General features: G+C 38.4%; 1 protein-coding gene across 2 annotated transcripts in view; it reads right to left on the reverse strand.

Annotated features, from left to right (window-relative positions):
• Nucleotides 1-19,179, reverse strand: part of TMEM117 (transmembrane protein 117) — a 222,478-nt gene that overhangs the window by 114,407 nt on the left and 88,892 nt on the right. For both annotated transcript variants that reach the window (XM_075059097.1, XM_075059096.1), the window contains one exon: nucleotides 6,939-7,038. In XM_075059097.1, coding sequence (XP_074915198.1) covers nucleotides 6,939-7,038 — 100 coding nt within the window. The remainder of the gene's footprint in view (nucleotides 1-6,938; nucleotides 7,039-19,179) is intronic.

The raw sequence follows: 19,179 nt of genomic DNA on the forward strand, positions 1-19,179 counted from the left end.
AGCAGACACAGGTTCCTGTGTCCAAAACTATGATTCAAAAATTCCACTTAACTATGAAAATAACAAAAACTTGTTAAGACTCTCCCTGTTCAGCCTACGAGATCCACAGACCATGTAATTTTTCAGGAAAGAGAGGTTATGCATCGATGGTTGATGTTCTCTGAAACATGTTATCCATGCACATATTCAGAATATAGGTCTTACCATAGGCAGAGACGTTTCTGTCTTCAGGATAGTATTAACAGCCACGTTCAGGCTCTGTTGACCCTTCTGATATGTGCAAGAACATACAAAACAAAATATTCTCACCTTAATTTTTGTTCACCTGCAAAATGGAGCCCAGGCCCTAAGACAAAGGGGTGTTGAAGGAAAAGGACAGAGAAAATTAATGAAAATGAGGTAAAATGAACACATGAAGTTTAGCTGTTAGGAAATAAGCTCACTGTCTTTCACTGATAAGGCACATGACGATGGCTCCATAGTGTTCCACACAATCATAGCTCCTGAGCTGGGACCTTTTGTCTTTCATGCAAATAGCACTTTCAGGGGCACCCAACGTTGTCTGAATACCTCTTTAATGGCAGCAGGAAACACCGAGGCTGTGAAAGGAGTGCTAAGTGGCTGGCTCTGTAAATATCAGGAATGGGGATATTTTGGAACAGGATTACTGAATGAGGTCAACAAAGCACAGGGATAAAGGAGATGTGGTTAAAATAGCCTAACCTGAATTTTCTAAAAGGCTTTTGAAAAATCCCTCATCAAAGGCTTCTATGGAAACCCAACAGTCAGAGCTTTAGGGAAGGTCTTTATGTTGATAAATAACTGGTTAAAAGACAGGGAACAGAAGGTAAGTAGGTTAGCCAGACAGCTCTTGCAATGGAGGGAGGTCATTAGCGGCATTCCACAGGGATTTGTGGAGGGGATGCAGTCGTTCATCATATTCCTAAGCAACCTGGTAAGATGGGTGAGCAGCGAGGTGAGAAGGCTTTATAATGATATTAAGTTATGCACAGTAATAGGGATGATGGCTTGCTGACTGTGAAGAATTGAGAAAGGTCCTTACGGAAGTAAGTCCCCAGGCAATAAAATGGCAGATGAAATTCTTTGTAGATGAATGCAAAGTGATGCACAGGGGGCAAAACAGTTCTAGGATCATTTATGAAAAGATTGGCTCTCAGCTGACCATTATAGCTCAGGAGCAAGATTTTGAGGTTATGATAATATCATATCATGAAAACATGCTCTTAGTGCCCCATTTAGTCAACACCCCCCCTCCCCAAATGTTAGGAACTATTAGGAAAGGAATAGAAAATAAGGGAACATCATTATATCACTGTAAAACTCATAGTTCATTCACACCTTGAGTACTGTGGACAGCTGTGATCTCCCTATGAAAAAGGACATAGCAAAACTGGAGAAATTGCAAAGAATGGCAATAAAGATAATCAAATACACGGAGAAACTTGTGTATGAGAAACAGCTTACTAGGCTAGAGATCATCAGTGTGAAGAAGGGATAAATTAGAATAACTGTGATATATGTCTACCAAATCACAAACATTAGGGAGAAAGCATACAGGGATGAAGTGTTTGCTGTCTCTTCAGTAAAGAACAAAAGGCATCAGATTAGGTTAGCAGGAAACAAGTTAAAACAAACAAAAGGAGGTGATTCCTTATACAGTGACCTCTGGAACTTGTTGCCAGATAATTCTGTGGATGCTAGAAAAAGTACTTGGGCTCAAGGTGAGATTGGGCAAGACCAGGAGGGAAGAGACATCCATCAAGAGTTATTATATACACAAAACTGCATGCAGTTGGCTTGTTCTTACTTTCCTGGTAGGCTTCTGCTTATAGTCACAGTTTGAGGCAGGATAGTAGGTTGGATGGGTTTTTAGTCTGACCGGGTACAACTGTTACGTTCTTACAGATGTAGCCTGAGTTCTAACATGGTGCACATGACAGAAAGAAGTTCTGGTTTAGGAGTCTACAGATTTACTCTGTGCTTGCATGGCAAGAACCATCCACTTAAACCTGTCAGCTATGACGTTAATAGCATCAAGGACCACGTGGACAGGCTTGAGCCCTCTAGAGTGTTCTTTATGAACCAGCCACAGGTCCCTCTACCAGCTACACTGTGACCAGCCATGTAAGACATGTTAGTATCATAAGATGGGAAAATACAGAAGCCTCCTTCACCAGAGGATGAAGATAAAAAATGCCTAATAGAGAAATGTGAATGAAAAGAACAGAACAAAATCTGTTTCTTTCACAACTAGCAAAGCTAGGACACATAATGGTGTGAGATTTGTCCTCTGGAATTGTAAGACTGAAAACCTGGTCCATTTGGCCAGGTAAGTACATTTCCTGGAGCTTTTTTGGCTAGCACTGAAAATCTCAGAGAACAGAAAATCCTGCTCGCAGAAGAACAGATAAGCTTTATCAAGGGAAGCAGCATTCCATAAGTTATATGTCATGATGTGGAGGCATGATCACCTAATGATGTGACTCTTTTGCCTGAGAAACTTCACAGAAGCCCAGGCAATTTGTGTATATGGGGGTCATTATCCAGTTTCACTAATAAAGAAAGGTAGGTGTGGATTCATCACTCAGTAATAACCTTTTGAAATCCCAATACTACTAATTCCTCTGCTAAGATGATGAAAGACAGAAATGGTCCTGGGAGTCTTCATGGTCCCAAGCAAGGGAAGAGTCAAGCGAAGGTGTCAGAAAGAACAGCCAGAAATTGTGGCAATGATTCAGCTCACACTCTAAAACATTGTGCCAAGTACTGTGCTAAAGCACAGTGCCGAGAGAAGTCTTGGCTTCGCCTTGTTAAAAAGAACATGCTGGTTCAGATTTGGTAAATACTAGTTTGATAAATAATAAGCTAAACCATCCCTTGAGTTTATCCTTGTTTCTGATGATGTGAGTCAGCAGAGTCTCTGCTGCTCAGTAATCTCTCAACCGTTCTCAGTTCCCCCTAGCAATTAACAAGGGAAAAGAGAATCTCCATTAAATTACCTTTCAGAAGGAAGGTAAATGGGAACAGAATCCCTTGTCAAGAGGATCAGCCCCTGATACACTCATAGAGATTAGCGCCAGCCTCTGGCTGAAGTTGACTGCTTCGGCTTCTGATAATCCTAGCAAGCAAGGTCTGAGGAAGATGTAACAAACTTCTACTGCTTAGACTCTTTCACACATATGTAGGGCCTGTAGGCAGGGATGTGCCTTCAATGTAAACGCCAATAGCAGTTGGTAAGTAAATCTCTCAATGTGGTATGAGTGTCATTCATAGCACAAGGCCAATACGTAATCTTTGGAGAGCCCCAAAAGCCATCATCCAAAGTGGAGAACAACAGTTTTGACAGTCTAAAAGCCAACAGTGCCTGGAAAGAAGGAGGAAAGCAGGCTGTTCCACCTCACCAGGAGGCTGGAAAGAAGAGAGGAGGCTCTGGTCATACTCCGCCTTCTGTGTCAGTGTTCAGTGCCACGCACTCCCGTAGGTGTACTCTGAGTATGCCATGCTCAGGACTGTGTCCCTCACAAAAAAACACAGCTGCAGCAGGTTGCTCATTTTTACAGAGAGGGTCAGGAGGCCACCCAACTCTAATCATCAGAGGTTCTGCCCTGGAATCAGCTCCTTCCTCAGCCTGCTCACACTCTCCCAGAAGGTGGCCATAATTGCTAGTTTATAGGTTTGTCTGGGTGGAATCCAACCTTTTTTTCAAAACTAGCCTACTATGCCAAATCCTGTGGTATCTGCCTCAAAAGCACTCTCCATGAGAACAGAATGCACATTTTATGAGAGCGGGAGAGCATGTCAAAGCAGGTGCAGCATATACTTCCCTGGCTTCAAAGAGGAAAAAGCGCAGAGAGATGGTTAGTGTATTGAACCCATTCCCCTCTTCACACTTATTTAGAACATCTAACACTACAGATTTCAGCAAAGATGATTACTAGTAGCAGAAGTTCCTGTCTGGAGGTACAAAGGAGAAGCTCCTATGCACCCACAGCATGGCCCCATTCTCATTACACACAACGGAAAGAATATTGCTGATTTTATTAGGAAGTAAGTCAGACCCTGTCAACAAACTAGCCAGTGAGCTAGGAAGTAGGAAAGGCTCACTTCTGCCTTTTAAATCCGAACCAAACTGTAATCCAAAACATATTTTCCCTTTTCAATCACTTCCCTGATTTAATAAGCCTCTCCTCGCTGTACTAGGGCAATATTATTGTTTATTGATTACTCATTTTTAAAATGGAATCCCATCTGTTCTGCTTTACTCCTGCTTATTTGCAAAGTTTCCAATTAAATAGGGAATAAGATCTTAATTCCAGTATGGTTCAAATACACTGAAATGAAGGCTACAGCTGCTTTTTCATCTACTCCTTTGTAGTCTAAGGATGGGTGGCTTCTTTACAGAAACTGCTTAAATATTAGAAAACATAAGCACTGCTGTGAATGGGAAGATGTGCAAAGGTTCCTTTACAAGTCTTTTTTTTCCTTCTTGTTTCCAAACAGGATTGGAGAACTTCATAAAATATAATAATCCCACAGAAGACTCATATCACTTTGATATCAATTCCAGGCTGGGCTTGACATGCAGAAAGTCAAGCAAATTCAAATATAAAGAACATGATAATGTCTGTTCATATAGAATAAGATTGCTAAAGTTAGGCTGTATGGGAGGTTTGCAGCAATGGACATGCACACACACCAATGTACATGTCCACTCTCTGTTACTAATACCTCGCTACCTGCATTGTAGCTTTTTTTGATGTTCCTAGGCTTAGCTGCCCTTAAACACTATAATTTCCATTGAATGATTCATACACTTTGCCTAGAGATTTGCATTGCAGAAGCAATCTCACTATTCTCTTTTGTTCTGAAGATTTAAACACCAATCACCACACCTCTTAATTCTCCTAATCCAATCAAAGCATGTCCTAAAACACACTGACCCTCCAATTCCATGCCCTCTGCTCTTCCTGAAAGCTAACAGAACCAGGCTGGTTTGCAAAGAGCCTCCCCTTTCCAAACTGCCTCTGCAGTTTCTCCCAGTCTCTCTCCCATTCTTTAGTGGTAACTCCATCCACCACTGGAACCTGCTGTGGCACAACCCCGTTGTGCCTCTATTGCTGAAAAGACCTGAGAGGGCTTTGAGTACACAGAAAAGGATCAGGATTCTCAAGCCTCTTGAATCCAGCCGTTTCCATGCTTTATATAGTGCTGCATATAACAGTTTTTTCCAAGGAAAAGAGAAAAGAGGGACTGAAAAAAATGAACGTTATCTAATGTAGTGCAATTTGTATGTAACCTATCACTGGAGCTTTAAGTCACATATGTATGAAGAACATGACCCTTCTCAGTTTAGCTTAGCTTATACATCATCTTTCCTTCCATAGTGGGATAAAGCTGTGGAAGCCCATAAAAAAAACAAAGGGTCAAGCTAAAGGTATTCAGAAGTAGCCATGAATTTTATCACAGATTCTCAAGAAATCCGCCTTAATTGTCAACATCAGTCAATGCACCAATTCTGCAATGTCCTTACTGTAATGTATGTACAGATGATTTGCTCTGTACATGCTTTTCATGGCCACCACTTCACAGAGCATAATTTGTCTTGGACAAACCACTGACACATACTGAACAATATGCTGAAAAAATCCTTGATGCTTTTTTTTTCTTCTGTCTGTTGTACAGTATGTTCCAAATATGTGGAGGATAGAAGACAGATTGACAAACTCGGATGACCCTTCTAAGACTATTCCTACAGTTTTATAGACTATAGTCTTAGCATCTTACAGTCCTTCCTGCTTGAAACTATTCCTACAGCGTTTTCTCTTTAACACATACCACAGTCCTAAAATTTATCCACCTTGGCTTGTTTCTTTGCTTATGTCAGAGATCATTGCAGTCACTAACTACATACAGTGCTAAGATCTTTTCCATCCATGTTTATGTCATATGTGATAAACATTCACCATCAGGCAATGTTCCCTGTGTTAACAAATTCCTCTAAAATGATGTTGATTCTTTTGAGTAAACAAAGAGAGGTATCAACGAATCATTAGGAAAAAAAATCTAGATTAATTAAAACCAATTCTGCAAGCTTAAAAATCATGGACTTCTTTCCCCAATTTAAATGAATGTCACAGCCATAACTGTTAAAATTCTTACCTACACTCATCATAAAAACCTAATCTTACTAAAAAAAAAAAAAAAAAAAAGGAATTCAGCTTTTACCACTTTGTGTATAACAAATGCTTTTCCTGAACAATAAAAACATGTGCAAATGCTTCCTTTTGTTCCCAGTTAGCTCTCATTTTCTGATTCTCTTTCACTAAGCTGATCTTTGGGTTGCCCATATTTCAGGGTAGAACCTTTGTAACAATTATAATCCAAGCTAAAACTTTATTCTTCTAAATCCTAAATCAGAGACAAACTTAATCTGATAGTTTCACATCAAATGGGCTACTTTCAAATTCTGGGATGTAACTGGCTTCTGTTTTTTCTCTTGTCTCCATCACTTTGTCACATATTTCAGTAAATTTTTCTTCCTTTTTAATTGCTTTCTTTAGACTTGTTTATCTCTAGTCATTACTCACTGTTTCACCAGATGATAGCAAGTCTTCATGTTATTCCATAGCAAAGAAGTGTCACCGTGCTGTCCTCGCAGAATTCAATGGCAAAATTCCCACTCACAACAGAAGAAATGAAATATTGCTCTGATATATTTTAACTGAAACTTTTCTGGACTCCCAGCTAATTAAATACCCTGCCATTATGCTACCTCGCCTTTGTTGACTTTCTACTTGTCTGGGTTGAAATACTTGAATACTTCAAGAAATTTAGTTGTCTCTCTTCTCCTCTCCTCTTTCCCTTGAAAACAACAAACATATTCCTTTTCTTTTAAAATATAATATTACATTTCTTACCATCCATGCTGTGACAAAATCTCCCATCCAAGTCCCAACTGCAGCTACCTTCATAAAATTTTCATTCCTGATGCCCATGAAGTCTGTTATAATGTATGCACTGTAGGAACAAGAACACAGACTGTAAGCTATACACATTTGCTTAATGCAGTTACAAAGAACTTGCTTTAGTGACAAAATTTATCATCAGCTGTGAAAGATTTCCCATTTCTTTCACAATCACTCTTTCTGCTACATCTGAGTCTTGACATAGAACTGAACAAGGATGGGTCAATTCCAATTAGAAACAGAAATGTGAATCTGATTTTACAGCCCATGTCCTTTTGAAGGTGCTAAGATAATGATAGGCAAAGGCTTTAGGATTATGTAAGGCTTCTGGAAATATAAACTGTTTTACACCTTTTACCTCTTCGTTTGTACAAATGGAATCAGTGACTTTGCAAAACCTTTATGAAGAAAAATGAAAATCTTTAAGTTCTCTTTAAAAAGATAATTGAGCCACTTGACTTTTTACTCTACCAGTTATATAACCACATTTTTTTAACAAAAGAGTGCAAACGAGTTTTGCAGAATTTCAGTCAGATGTCACTGTTTCTTGATTTATATAATGTATTTTCATAGATATATTTTACTAAATCCAAAAGAAGCATTTCCATTCTGCTTAAATAATGCAACAGATAGGGTTTAAAACCTCATGCAATAATTTGACCTCTACTTTCAACTTCATCAAGACGCTATAAGGACAATTAAGAAGGTAAAGTTACTCGTGTGGGATTAAAACCTTTGTGAAAAAATCATAGCTTTTAATATAATCATAACCTTTGCTAAAAGACTTTGATAGTGTTTAAGAAGAGAAGTCTTTCCTCAAGAGCTAACACATTGAATAATGCTAGCAATTATATTTTAACTTCCCAAGTGAAATCTGTGTTTTCAAGATACCTGTAAACATCGCTTATATGATGTTATGCCTATTTAAGGGTGTGCACAAGTGACCTAGTTGCTTGTAACAACTTCCTTGAACATTGCGTTATCCATTATTCAAATATTACCATTAACATACACCAAATATTGTAATGTCTAGGAGCTAACGGACCATATCCCTGCAACTGGATCAGTGCAAGCTGATCCCACTTTCTGGGGAAGCTCTATTAAAATCTAAACATTTGATCAGGATAGAGGGTCTTGCTAGCACAAATCCATGCACAGCACTGTATCACTTCTTAGATACAAGTTAGTATGTTCTAGAGTTGAAATACTAATGTCATTGAATAGTTTCATGACATATGTAAAATGGGATACCCTAAAGACTCTTTTCATTATACACGTCATGAGCTTTTGGCTAATATGTCACTTACAAAAATACCACACCTTTTTTTTCATCTGTTGAACAGCATATAAATGCTGGCTCAGATTTTCTGCTGGAATTATAAAAAAAAAAACCCCACATTTTTTTCCAAGCTATTTTTAATTATGCTCCTTGTAGTTAATAAGATCATCAACATTCTAAATTCACCATGTTGTAAATAAGGATGTAACAACCCAAGAACAGCTACACTGGGTCAGCCTAAAGTCTCCTTATTCCAACGCCCTGTCTCCAAGAGAGGGCAACAGCAGGTACCGAGGGAAGACTGAGAGTAGGCAAGCACCACCACCACCCCCCCCCATATATTCTCCCAGCCTCTTTATAACTGGGAAACATTTGGAATTCCTTTTTTTCCTGCATCTTGGGTATGCCATTCTTGTAGCATCCATGAAGGTGAAAAATTGTCAAGTCTGCAGTCCTTAAGAAGGTGTCTCATTAACAAAGAAGGCACAACAATAAATGTCGGGTGTAAGGACTGGTCCCCAAAAGCAAACCGTATCTTTATCTTTTTCATCAGTGTGAAACACATACAAAACCCCCACAGTTCTCACCTTTTTTATTCCCATTTCTCATATGCATTATACATTCTCATATGCATTATACATGATTACAGGTGTACGGAAACCGAATGAACACTTGCACAACGCTCCTGAAAAACAGGCCACTTGGGTAACCCCTATAGCCCCGTTGCATATAGGGGGCCTGCCACAGCCACGCACGGCAGGCTGACGGACACAAGTCGGGTTATCCAGAAGGCTGAGAGGTCACTGATCACTGAATGGAGCCATTAACAAGTAGAAGAGATACCAAACCAGACAGAAGCTATTTTTGTAATGGAAATTGAAATTCTCCATGTAGTCACTTGTTTTTACATATGTTAAAAGTACCTGAAGGCTTGTAATAAGGTTGGATGAGGTGGATATGATACTTAAATACACAGAAAGGCCTTATAAGCACCAGATCATTCTAACAGTCCTGTTTGTAATTTGAAACATGAGCATTTGCAACATGAAAGAATCCAAGAAGCCTAGTATAAATTGTGCATTGTAGTCTGTAAGTAATTAATGCCTAAATTAAATATGTAAATTGACAGACCTTCAGTTAGAATTAAAATAGCATATTATTATAAAGAAACTCTTAAGAACATAATCTGTGCATATTGTAAGTGCATTTACTGATTAAAATACAGGTACAACTTTTTATGGAACAGGGAAAATATTTTTAGCACTGTCATTATCTTATTAGAAATAGTAATGAAATACACTGCATTTTATTAACTATTGTATTAACTATTAGCATTACATCCTGTGTCTCTTATGCGCTCTGCAGTATTATTTTCATTTCAAAACACAAAGAGAAATTGACTTTTTAAAAATATGGATTTTTGCCTGCTAAAAATGAAAAAATGCTCCATTTTTAATTTTCAGGTTTTAGTTTAAATATAAATGAGAGTAGTTGACATTTTTGAAAAAGCCATGCTTGCCTGATGACGTCACCAGGATATATAATTTAACAATACCAAAAGTAAAATCAATTCTATTGTGGAAAAATCTCCACTTTTTCCTAGCTTTAGCTAGTGATTAGAGGAGTTTTCAATAATTGGTTACTCTGCTTCCTGGCTAGGAGCCATGCCTGCACCTTGCAGGAGGGCTAATAGCTGTTGGGTTCCAGTTAACTGTCATGGTCAGCCCAGATTTTCTATAGCTTGTCAAAAGGCTTCTGTTTACTATGCCATACTTGTATTCTGTAGCAAGGTACATTCATATTGCATGAATGGCACAATCTAAGAAAACACTGAGTGGAAAAACACAGCAGTTAAAGCTCATAACAGAGTAAAAAGCTCTTCAGAAACGGACAGGATAAGTGTAAATAATTAAAGGCCGAGGAGCCAATACTCGTGAATGTTATAGATAAAGGACAAGTTTGCGATTGGGATTGGGGACAAACCCACTATTAACCTTTGACAGTAAAACTGGAAGCTGCAAAGTCAGGGAAATTGCTCTTTGCAGGCCAATGCCTATGGAAGGTAGACCCCAATTTTGACAGAGTAAGACAAAACAGAGGAACCAAAAGAGACCTGAGACACATAGTTGTAAAACAGAGTCCAAAAAACCCTGTCACAAGGTGCTGCCGATATCCATGTTTGTTGCAAAAGGTAAGTTAATAACACTGAGTCAGTAAAAAGATTTATGAGCCAAATGTATCTGATCACTTTCTGGAGTTAGCAGCAGAGCGAGCACAGAGCAGACAAAGAGGGAAACAACAGTACTAGCCCAGAGAAATTGTTCAAAGGAAGATATCAGAGCATTTTTTCAAAGAAGGATGACACTTTAGCAGCTGCCAAAATGACAAGCAATCTGAAAGCAAATGGAATGTTTTTATTTTTAAGTTGGATAACAATGTACAAGCCACCATGGTGCTATCAACATTATTCCAGGCACTGGAATAAAAGTCATGGCTGAAACTCAGTGCCGAGATGGTGTTTTCTTGACTATCACAGGAATCTAAAACTGGGATATAGCTTGAATTTAGACACTTAAATTTAAGACTAAGTCAGGGATCCAAATGCTCAATGGAGCCTAGTCAGAGTAGTAAAAGCAGATTAGAGCATGATTTGTCCTTACGCTAATGTAGACATGCTGGGTGAAGGATTTGTTCGCCTTCTGTTACTGCAGGATGGCTAGCATGTCAAAACAGTATGTTTACATATCAAAAGGCATTGCTAAAACTGTGTGGCTAAATAATTCCAGGTGCTGTGACATATCCTGGTCTCCAGATGACAATCCAGAGAGATCTGGACCTCTCGTAGGGCCTGTGACACATCTGACAACCCAGACACATCTGAACCGAACCCTGGGTCTCCATGGACTGCAGTGAGAGCACAGACCCTTTGGGTACGTTTCAGTTGCCTTTTAATGCCGTATCAGCCACCTGATGCATCTTAACTACACTTCAGCTGGCTCTTTATACACTCCGGAGTACCTAAGGCACTGGGTGGGCACATAGCACACAGGGCACATTCTGTAGAGTCTACGAGAACTGCACCCATAGAAAGGGGTAACTTAAGGCTCTTTGAAAAGGAGGGGAGGCCTCGATATCTTTTACGTTGAGTGATAAAAAAGTCTGTACATGTTCTGCAGTCTGATACGTGCTTTTCCGAGGCGGTTTTATTATGTGGCATTCTCTAAATAGCTGTTTATCTATATGGAACTCATTTTCCTCGGTGCACCGGACAAAGTTAAATGCCTTGACAATGGCCAACAAATGACAGCATAGGAGTTCACGCAGGCTGCAAGGATGTATGTGTTTAGACATGGCACCACAAGCTTCCATTACTCTTAATTTAGCTGAGGCAAAGAGTGTCGGAATAACTGAAAACATACATAAAAGACTGCAGACACAGTTCCTGATCTATGTTTGTCACTCTAAAATGACAGAATGGCAAATGAGACACTTGGTAGCACTTTGCTCAGCTGAAAAGTTATCCCTCTACTGCTAGAAACTGAAGTCAGAGCCACAGGGAACTGGAAGATGCACAGAGACAAGAAGACCTGCTGTCCTATAAATTGGCATATCATAACGAGAATGGCATAATGTGTAGCTACCTACAAACAGTACAGAGAGCACAACAGCTAGCCATACAGTCCCTAACCATCCCCAGTACGCACTTCACAGGTACAGATGAAACTTTTTCTATGACACCAGAACAGACAGAATTAAGAGGCACTGAACCAGGGATTTTGCTTGACAAGACGTCAAAGAGGTAACAGCCACAAGAGGCTCAGCAGGCTAATCTCCAAGACACAACAAAACTAGGATGCAAAAATGGCTTGGCCATAGCGAGACAGATCCATGGCACAGTGCAGAACACCTGAAACTGATGGATTGATGCTGTAACTGAGTACTGCTGGTTGGTAACTTATTTATACTTTTTTTTTTTTTTAAATCAGGCAACAGAACGGTGATTCTGAAAACCTCTGTTCATCAGTCTACAGGCCTGATGGCTGCCTAACTTACTCTGGGGACTTGGCTTTTAAAGCTCCCAAGCCATTTAAAGTTCTGCTGCTAGGCATGTACAGGAGCTGCTCACTCTCCACAGGAATAAGCCATTTGGCTTCTAGCTCGCATCTTATACTGATTGATATCCATAAAGTGGTTATTCCTCCACTTGGTTTGCCTGCGGAGCTCCATCTGTGAAGTGTTTTGCAAGCCTGCCTATAAGACAAGGCCCATTGAAAAATGCAGCAATTGCATTTCTGTTAATGTAGAAGAGGTATATGCACATAACTTAAATGGCTGGGAAAACACGAGATCCAGTCCCTATTCCAAGGGACACTGGTTGAATGCCTTTCAAAGTCAGAGAATTGCGTCTCACTGTCACTCTCAATAAGAAAAGAAAAGGTGATGACCAACTCCTATTAGGACAGTAGATTTTTTGTATATGGCACTCACCAAGAGGATGAGAAATGTGTGTTTGAGCCTCCTTTAGGTAAGGGACAACCGAAGCTGTATATTCCATGTCTTGTGCAAGTATTGTCTTGTCCCTTTCCCTTTTCTCCACTTTTAGAGAAGTGGAATGGATGCTACTGCTCAGGATAGGAGTTTGGATTAGATCACAAGTACAGTCCTAATTAAGGTGCTTCAAGCAAGTTGGGACAGGCTTTAAAATATATTTGTGTCCTTAATATAGCTTCTTTATTGCAAATTGTAGGAATTTCTTGTTCCCTGTGTGGGTTTTTGTGGAACCTATGCCAACAACCCTCAAGCACTTGATGCCCAATAGAGTCCGGCCTTCTCTTTAGGGACCAGGTGGTATTAATACAGATTAACTTTTGCTTAATGATGCTAGTCTTCCTAGGCTGTCTCCATAATCAATGGATTTGACACCAATTCAGAGCAGGATGTTACTTTAGATGATTTTCACATATGGCATCACTAAGGGTCAACAGCTTGCTTCTAAAGGATTTGCAAAAGGCAACTCATAATGGTAGGGCTACTGCCAGGGGATGTGAGAGGCTCCATTTCTACTGGGAAAATCATAGGGATCTGCCAATTCAAAAGTATTAAGGACCTCCACTGTGGGAGGAATGCGGCCTCCCTGGGCTAAAGGTAAACTTTGGTGAGTGTTGACACATACTCCCAGCAAGTTTAAATGGCAGGATTTGCTACACCTACTTTTTTTTTTTATGTCAAACCTTAAATCACATAAACAAAATCAGACACAAGCAGTGGCTGAGTTCGGAACTTAACCCAGATTTCTCTCCTTTCAGATGAGCAACTTTCTGCATTGTTACGTAAGTGCTTTGATGAAAATGCTGTACTACCCCTACAGACTCCCCTACAAAGCACTTCTACGGACAGGATAGTCTGGGAAAAAGCATTAAAGGTGCCTGACAAAAGATTTCAACACATTGATTTTTTCAAATTTATTATATCCATAAGACATCTTTTCCAAATTTTCAACGATTTTTGCTGTTCTTATGCAATGTGTATCATCACATATATATTCTGTTTAGTCAGACAAAAGAAAAACAAGAGCTGCAGAGTGCATTTAGCATCCTTCTGCAGCAAATAATAAAGGTTACACTACTCAGCCAAGGACAGGTTGTCTGAAATGCCTCTAAAGTTGTTGTGCTACTAGATGAATGCTCACCTAAGGGCACATAGTGATAGGACAAGGGGTAATGGCTTTAAACTGAAAGAGGGTAGATTTAGATTAGATGTAAGGAAGAAATTTGTCACTGTGAGGGTGGTGAGACACTGAAGGAACAGGTTGCCCAGAGAGGTTGTGGCTGCCCCATCCCTGGCAGTGTTCAAGGCCAGGTTGGATGGGGCTTGGAGCAGCCTGGTCTAGTGGAAGGTGTCCCTGCACATGGCAGGGGGGTTGGATTAGATGATCTTTAAAGGTCCCTTCCAACCCAAACCATTCTATGTTTCTATGATTCTAACTATCCATAGGACAGTCTTACCAGCCCCCACCACACGCTCAGACACGAGCACTGCAGCTGTTTACATTTAGCTGTTTATGCTTCCACTTAAACTCTATAACCACTGCATAAGTTGGTTTTACTGAAGCAATGAAATAAAGCGTTGCCTCTTACATGTCTGTTTGATACTACAGGAGAGGATTAAGATATTTACTTACTGCTAAGTGAATTGTTTATTGGAAATTGTTTTAGCAGACAATCAAACAAGTTAAGAGAACCATGACAAGTTAAGACAACCGTGTCACTTTAGCATCTCTTTCAATAGACTAGTAAAATTCTGCAACTCATCCACAAGACTGTAGTACAAGCTGGTACATTGCATGCCTTATTTGATTCACTCCATTTGCCTATATGCTATGGTATCAAAATAGTTTTACAGTACAAAGGTCTAAAATGCTAGCACAGGTACCCAGGGACACAAATAGAACAAGTGGCCTTGGGCATACTCATTCTGAAGGTTTAAAGAGGATCTTGACTCACCATACTGTAACACATGCTGCAGACATACACGTTTGCAGTCTTAGCCCTTGCCGTACGCATCCTGAGAAGGATAATGAGTGTTGATTTCCAACACACTGCTAAACAGCAAGCTACATTATACACATGTACATTGAAGAAAAATGTATGCTCAGGGTTTCTAAAATTTAGAAAAATGTTGTAAACTGTTTTGGTTTTGGGTTTTTTTTTACATTTAAGATTCTGTAAATGTAGGTTTTAACATTTTGTTAAATGTAGGTTTGCTTATCTTAAAATGCAGATAATTTGTTTGGCAAGTGACATTTAAAAATAGCTACTAAAATTTGAAAATAACATTAACAGAAACTAAGGAATATAACAAGCAATGCATTTGGGAAGGTTAAGTTAGGTTAGTAATTCAGCAAGAGAGACGCAGTAAAATATTTTCTTTGAAATAATACTTGCTTTGTTTTCAAACTTGGCGAGATACTGGTAAGAACGGCTTTGAATGATGCTGCACTGGCTGAACTCTTCAGAATGAGACATGGCTTATACACATCCATTCCCAGTGTTGACATTTCAGTACAGCTAAGAACGGATAAGGACAGATGTGCAGCAATATTCTCAGAACTGGCAGTTGCAAGAAAAAAATTATTCACTTTAAAAAAAGAAAAAAAGAGAATTGCTCATATCATTGTCAGAATATAAACAAAATTTAATGATGTAGTTGGAAATTTACCACTTTGACCGAATGCTCTGACATTTAAAGCTTCTGTGAATTCCAACAAAATCTTTGTACTATCTGTTTCAGTTTTAGGGATGGCAGAGAAGTTTAAATGCATTATTATGATACTGAATAAAATAGCAACTGCAGTATTATTGCTATTCAGAAAGAGAAAATTAGAACAATTTACAGTTGCTACATAACACTGGATAGACTCTACTTGTAAATAGCAGCCCAACTGAGAAAGCGAAAGCAGATACGTATTGCAGCAAATTTTAGTGAAACTTGTTAGTATTAGCAGATAATGCAACTTTACATATTAATCATTCTTTACCTTATTAAACTTCCTTGAACCATTGATAAACAGATTTTTTTTTATACATTAAAATAATGAAATGCCAGAAAACTACAAACAACGTTGTAAGTTAATGAACTGGAACTGAGGGAGCAAAGAAAGGCTGGCACAGAATCTCTGCTGACAGATTCTCAGCAACCATAACTGAAAAAAATCTGAGCTGGCTCTGAAAAAAAATAAGCCCATAATGTAAAATAAAATTGTGAAAATTTCTTACAGGTTTACTTTTTAAAAATTTATTATAAACAAAGTAGATTTTTTTCCTTATTTAATGACAATGTTTTAAGGCTTTAAAAAGACTAATAGTAGTTTGAATTTCAAGGGTCTACTGTAGTGATTGGCTGAAGCAAGGCCCCTGTGCCTTCTTTCAACATTTTATGTTCAGGAACCACGGACACCCTGCAGCTGTATGACAAATGGCCAAAGGACTGTCCTTTCAGCATGGACCAGGGGACTTCTAGTGCTTTACTGAACACTGGAAGACATTGCAAGAACCTATCTATTTGTGACTGGAATGAGGTGAGATGCTTCCCTACAGCAAATGTTGGACCCATATTTGAACCTCTTAGATGGAGTCTGAATTTGAGAAGTAATTGGAAATATGGATGAATGCAACCTGCATATGGATGCCCATTTTTAAAGCAGTGGAAACTGATATATGACTCACCTTACAATTTGTGTCAAAGTACATAAACATGTGGTAGAGGAGTGTAATTGATGCTAAATAGGCTAAAATGACTTTTTTTTTTTACTACATCAGTACTGTGTGGCAAGTTTTGACACTTTTGTTTCCAGAGTTTTGCTGCAGAGACATGTCAGAGTATCTGAAGCAGAGAAGACATCCTTTATAGGCTAGAAGGTGATTTCCCTGACACCAGGCTTTAAATGACAATTTCAAATCCATTCCCATTACCTTTTACATAAGATATGAAGATATTTCATTTGGCTTGTGTGCTTGTACTGCCAGGGCTGATGGTACCTCTGTCTCTTTCTTCAAAGTTATCAGGAATAAAAAATGGTCAGGAGCATTTCACTGTTATTATAAAATGGTAGGTTATGCAGAGTCTCCAATCACTTGAAGTAACATATTGCTTTTAATAGATGGGGGGGGGGGGGGGGAATTAAAATCTGAAAATACAAACATATTTACAAAATACAAAAAACTTGAATTGAAAATAATCTTGTGGTTTGATTTAAAAATTAAATTACTTATACTTAGAAATATTTAGCTTGATTTTTTTTAACCTGTTTCTATGATCGTTCCAGCTTTCTTTCCAAATCTGCGTATCATAGCCATTTTAATTATTTTAATTTCTTTTGCTGATTTGGGACAGGAGATCCTTCTAATCTGCAAAAACTCTGGGGAGACTGAAAAAATGTTTCATGTCCAAATCACTTTGGATTAGCATTTATTGTGCAAGTTTTTTCTTTCAGAAAAATGTATTTCTAACCCAAATTACAATACAGAATAAGGTCAGATATTCCTTTAGAGGATTCAAAGTTTAACTACACATATGAAAACGTTCAACAGTAAGGTAATTTAAGGCTAAATTACATCTGAATAGTATCAAAATTGACTTACCAATTTTCCATTTTCTATTTAAATATTATTGTTTCACAAGAAACTTCTCACATTTTCTTATGAATCAAGTCCACAGTATGTAAGCAAAGTTGTGAGAGAATGACCATGTAGGTACTGTAATGACTATTTTAAATTGTCCAATCCAATTTGGGACTTTGTATCATGATTGTTCAAATTGCAAAAAATACTACAGAAGTATCAAGGTTGTAGAACAGGTGATTCAACTAAACTGATGTTCTAAAAATAAGTATTTCTTTGAATTATTCTTTATGAAGATAAGTAACATTTGAAATGAATAAGTCAGGAACAAGACCAGTCAGTGATAACATCTGAGACTGAATGGATGGATGGTGGGGAAGGGTCCTGCTACTTTGCATTGCAGAAGCATAAATTTACTAAAAAAGGAACAGTGACTAAGTGATACCTGCCTTGGAGCTTGTGGGATGTTTGCTGAGTGAGTAGCAAGGAGATTGGACTTCATGGAAGTATTAGATTATTGACAGATCCACAAAGTAAGCAATTAGTAATAATTAAATAAAGCAGGTAAAATCACAGAAAAAAATAGGTTGGAAGGAAACTCAAGGGATGAACATGTCCAACCCCTCATACTAAACAGGGCTAACTGGCATTAGCTCAGCTCGCTCAAGGCCTTATTTGTGATTAAAGATTGTTTATTTTAAGTTACATTTATTTAAACCTAAATCCTTTATCAAAAACAAAGCTAAAATTACTTAAACATCTGAACAAAATTTAAAAGGGCACTAGGGAATGAGTTCACTTTACAACTGACTGCTCCAGATTTCTAGTTCAAGCGGTCTCCTTCGATTATGCCAAGACCTCATCCATTTAACACAGTGCTAAAGCAGCCAGGGATTTGGCACAGAATACTTCTATGCAAACAGCCAAGATTTTCCTCTTCCTATCCTGTCATTAGAGTTCAATAAAATAAAATATATGCTGCTATACATTGCCCTGAACATTTTGAAGAAGGAAGACAGCACTTCATTTTTAACTCCACCTCATTACATGGTTTAGTATTTGTTAAATATCCTTCATGAAATAAGACAAATGTAAGTATTTTGTATTAATATAAATAATACAGAAGTTAACCACGTACACGGGCATACATTGCTTATATAGAATATAATTATTATTTTTTTTACATTGAGAGACAGAACAAGTCAAAATGCTAAAAGTAAAGTTAAATTAAAATATAAACTCTGTTTCCTATAGGATCTTTGTGTTGTACATAGGCAAAGCCTAAAAAAATGAAACAAAGGCCCTTGGAGAATCTGTGCTCAGTTGCTTCTTCATGAACACTAATGGCTCTCACACCTACTCCATAGATTCCACCAGTGGGTGCTGGGATCCCTTGGCATGCCAAGTTATTGAATGCTGAATTTGACAAGGGCCACAGGGAGACCATCAATCAGCCAAAACCAGAGAAAATCATATGCAATAGGGGAAGCAGAATATTAAAAAATACTTAAAAGAAGTAAGGAGGGTAGGAGAGCTGGGAAACTGGATTGACAAAGTTGATGGAAGGGAAATGATGAGTATACACAGAAATGTGGAAATACATTTCAAGTGCAAAATATTTGAAAAGGAAGAAAGGTCAGAGCCCAGAATGGAATGGATGTGGTCACAATACTCAAATGTTTTTAGGAAAAGTGTTTAGATTCAGCTGTATTTGCTAATCCTTTTGTAAAGATTCAGCTGTCTAGAATCTCAGCATTGTAGAGCAAGTCTCACTGCAAGAGGAGAAACAGAGAGG

The sequence above is a fragment of the Buteo buteo genome, chromosome 28, assembly GCF_964188355.1.
Source record: "Buteo buteo chromosome 28, bButBut1.hap1.1, whole genome shotgun sequence".
Taxonomy (NCBI): domain Eukaryota; kingdom Metazoa; phylum Chordata; class Aves; order Accipitriformes; family Accipitridae; genus Buteo; species Buteo buteo.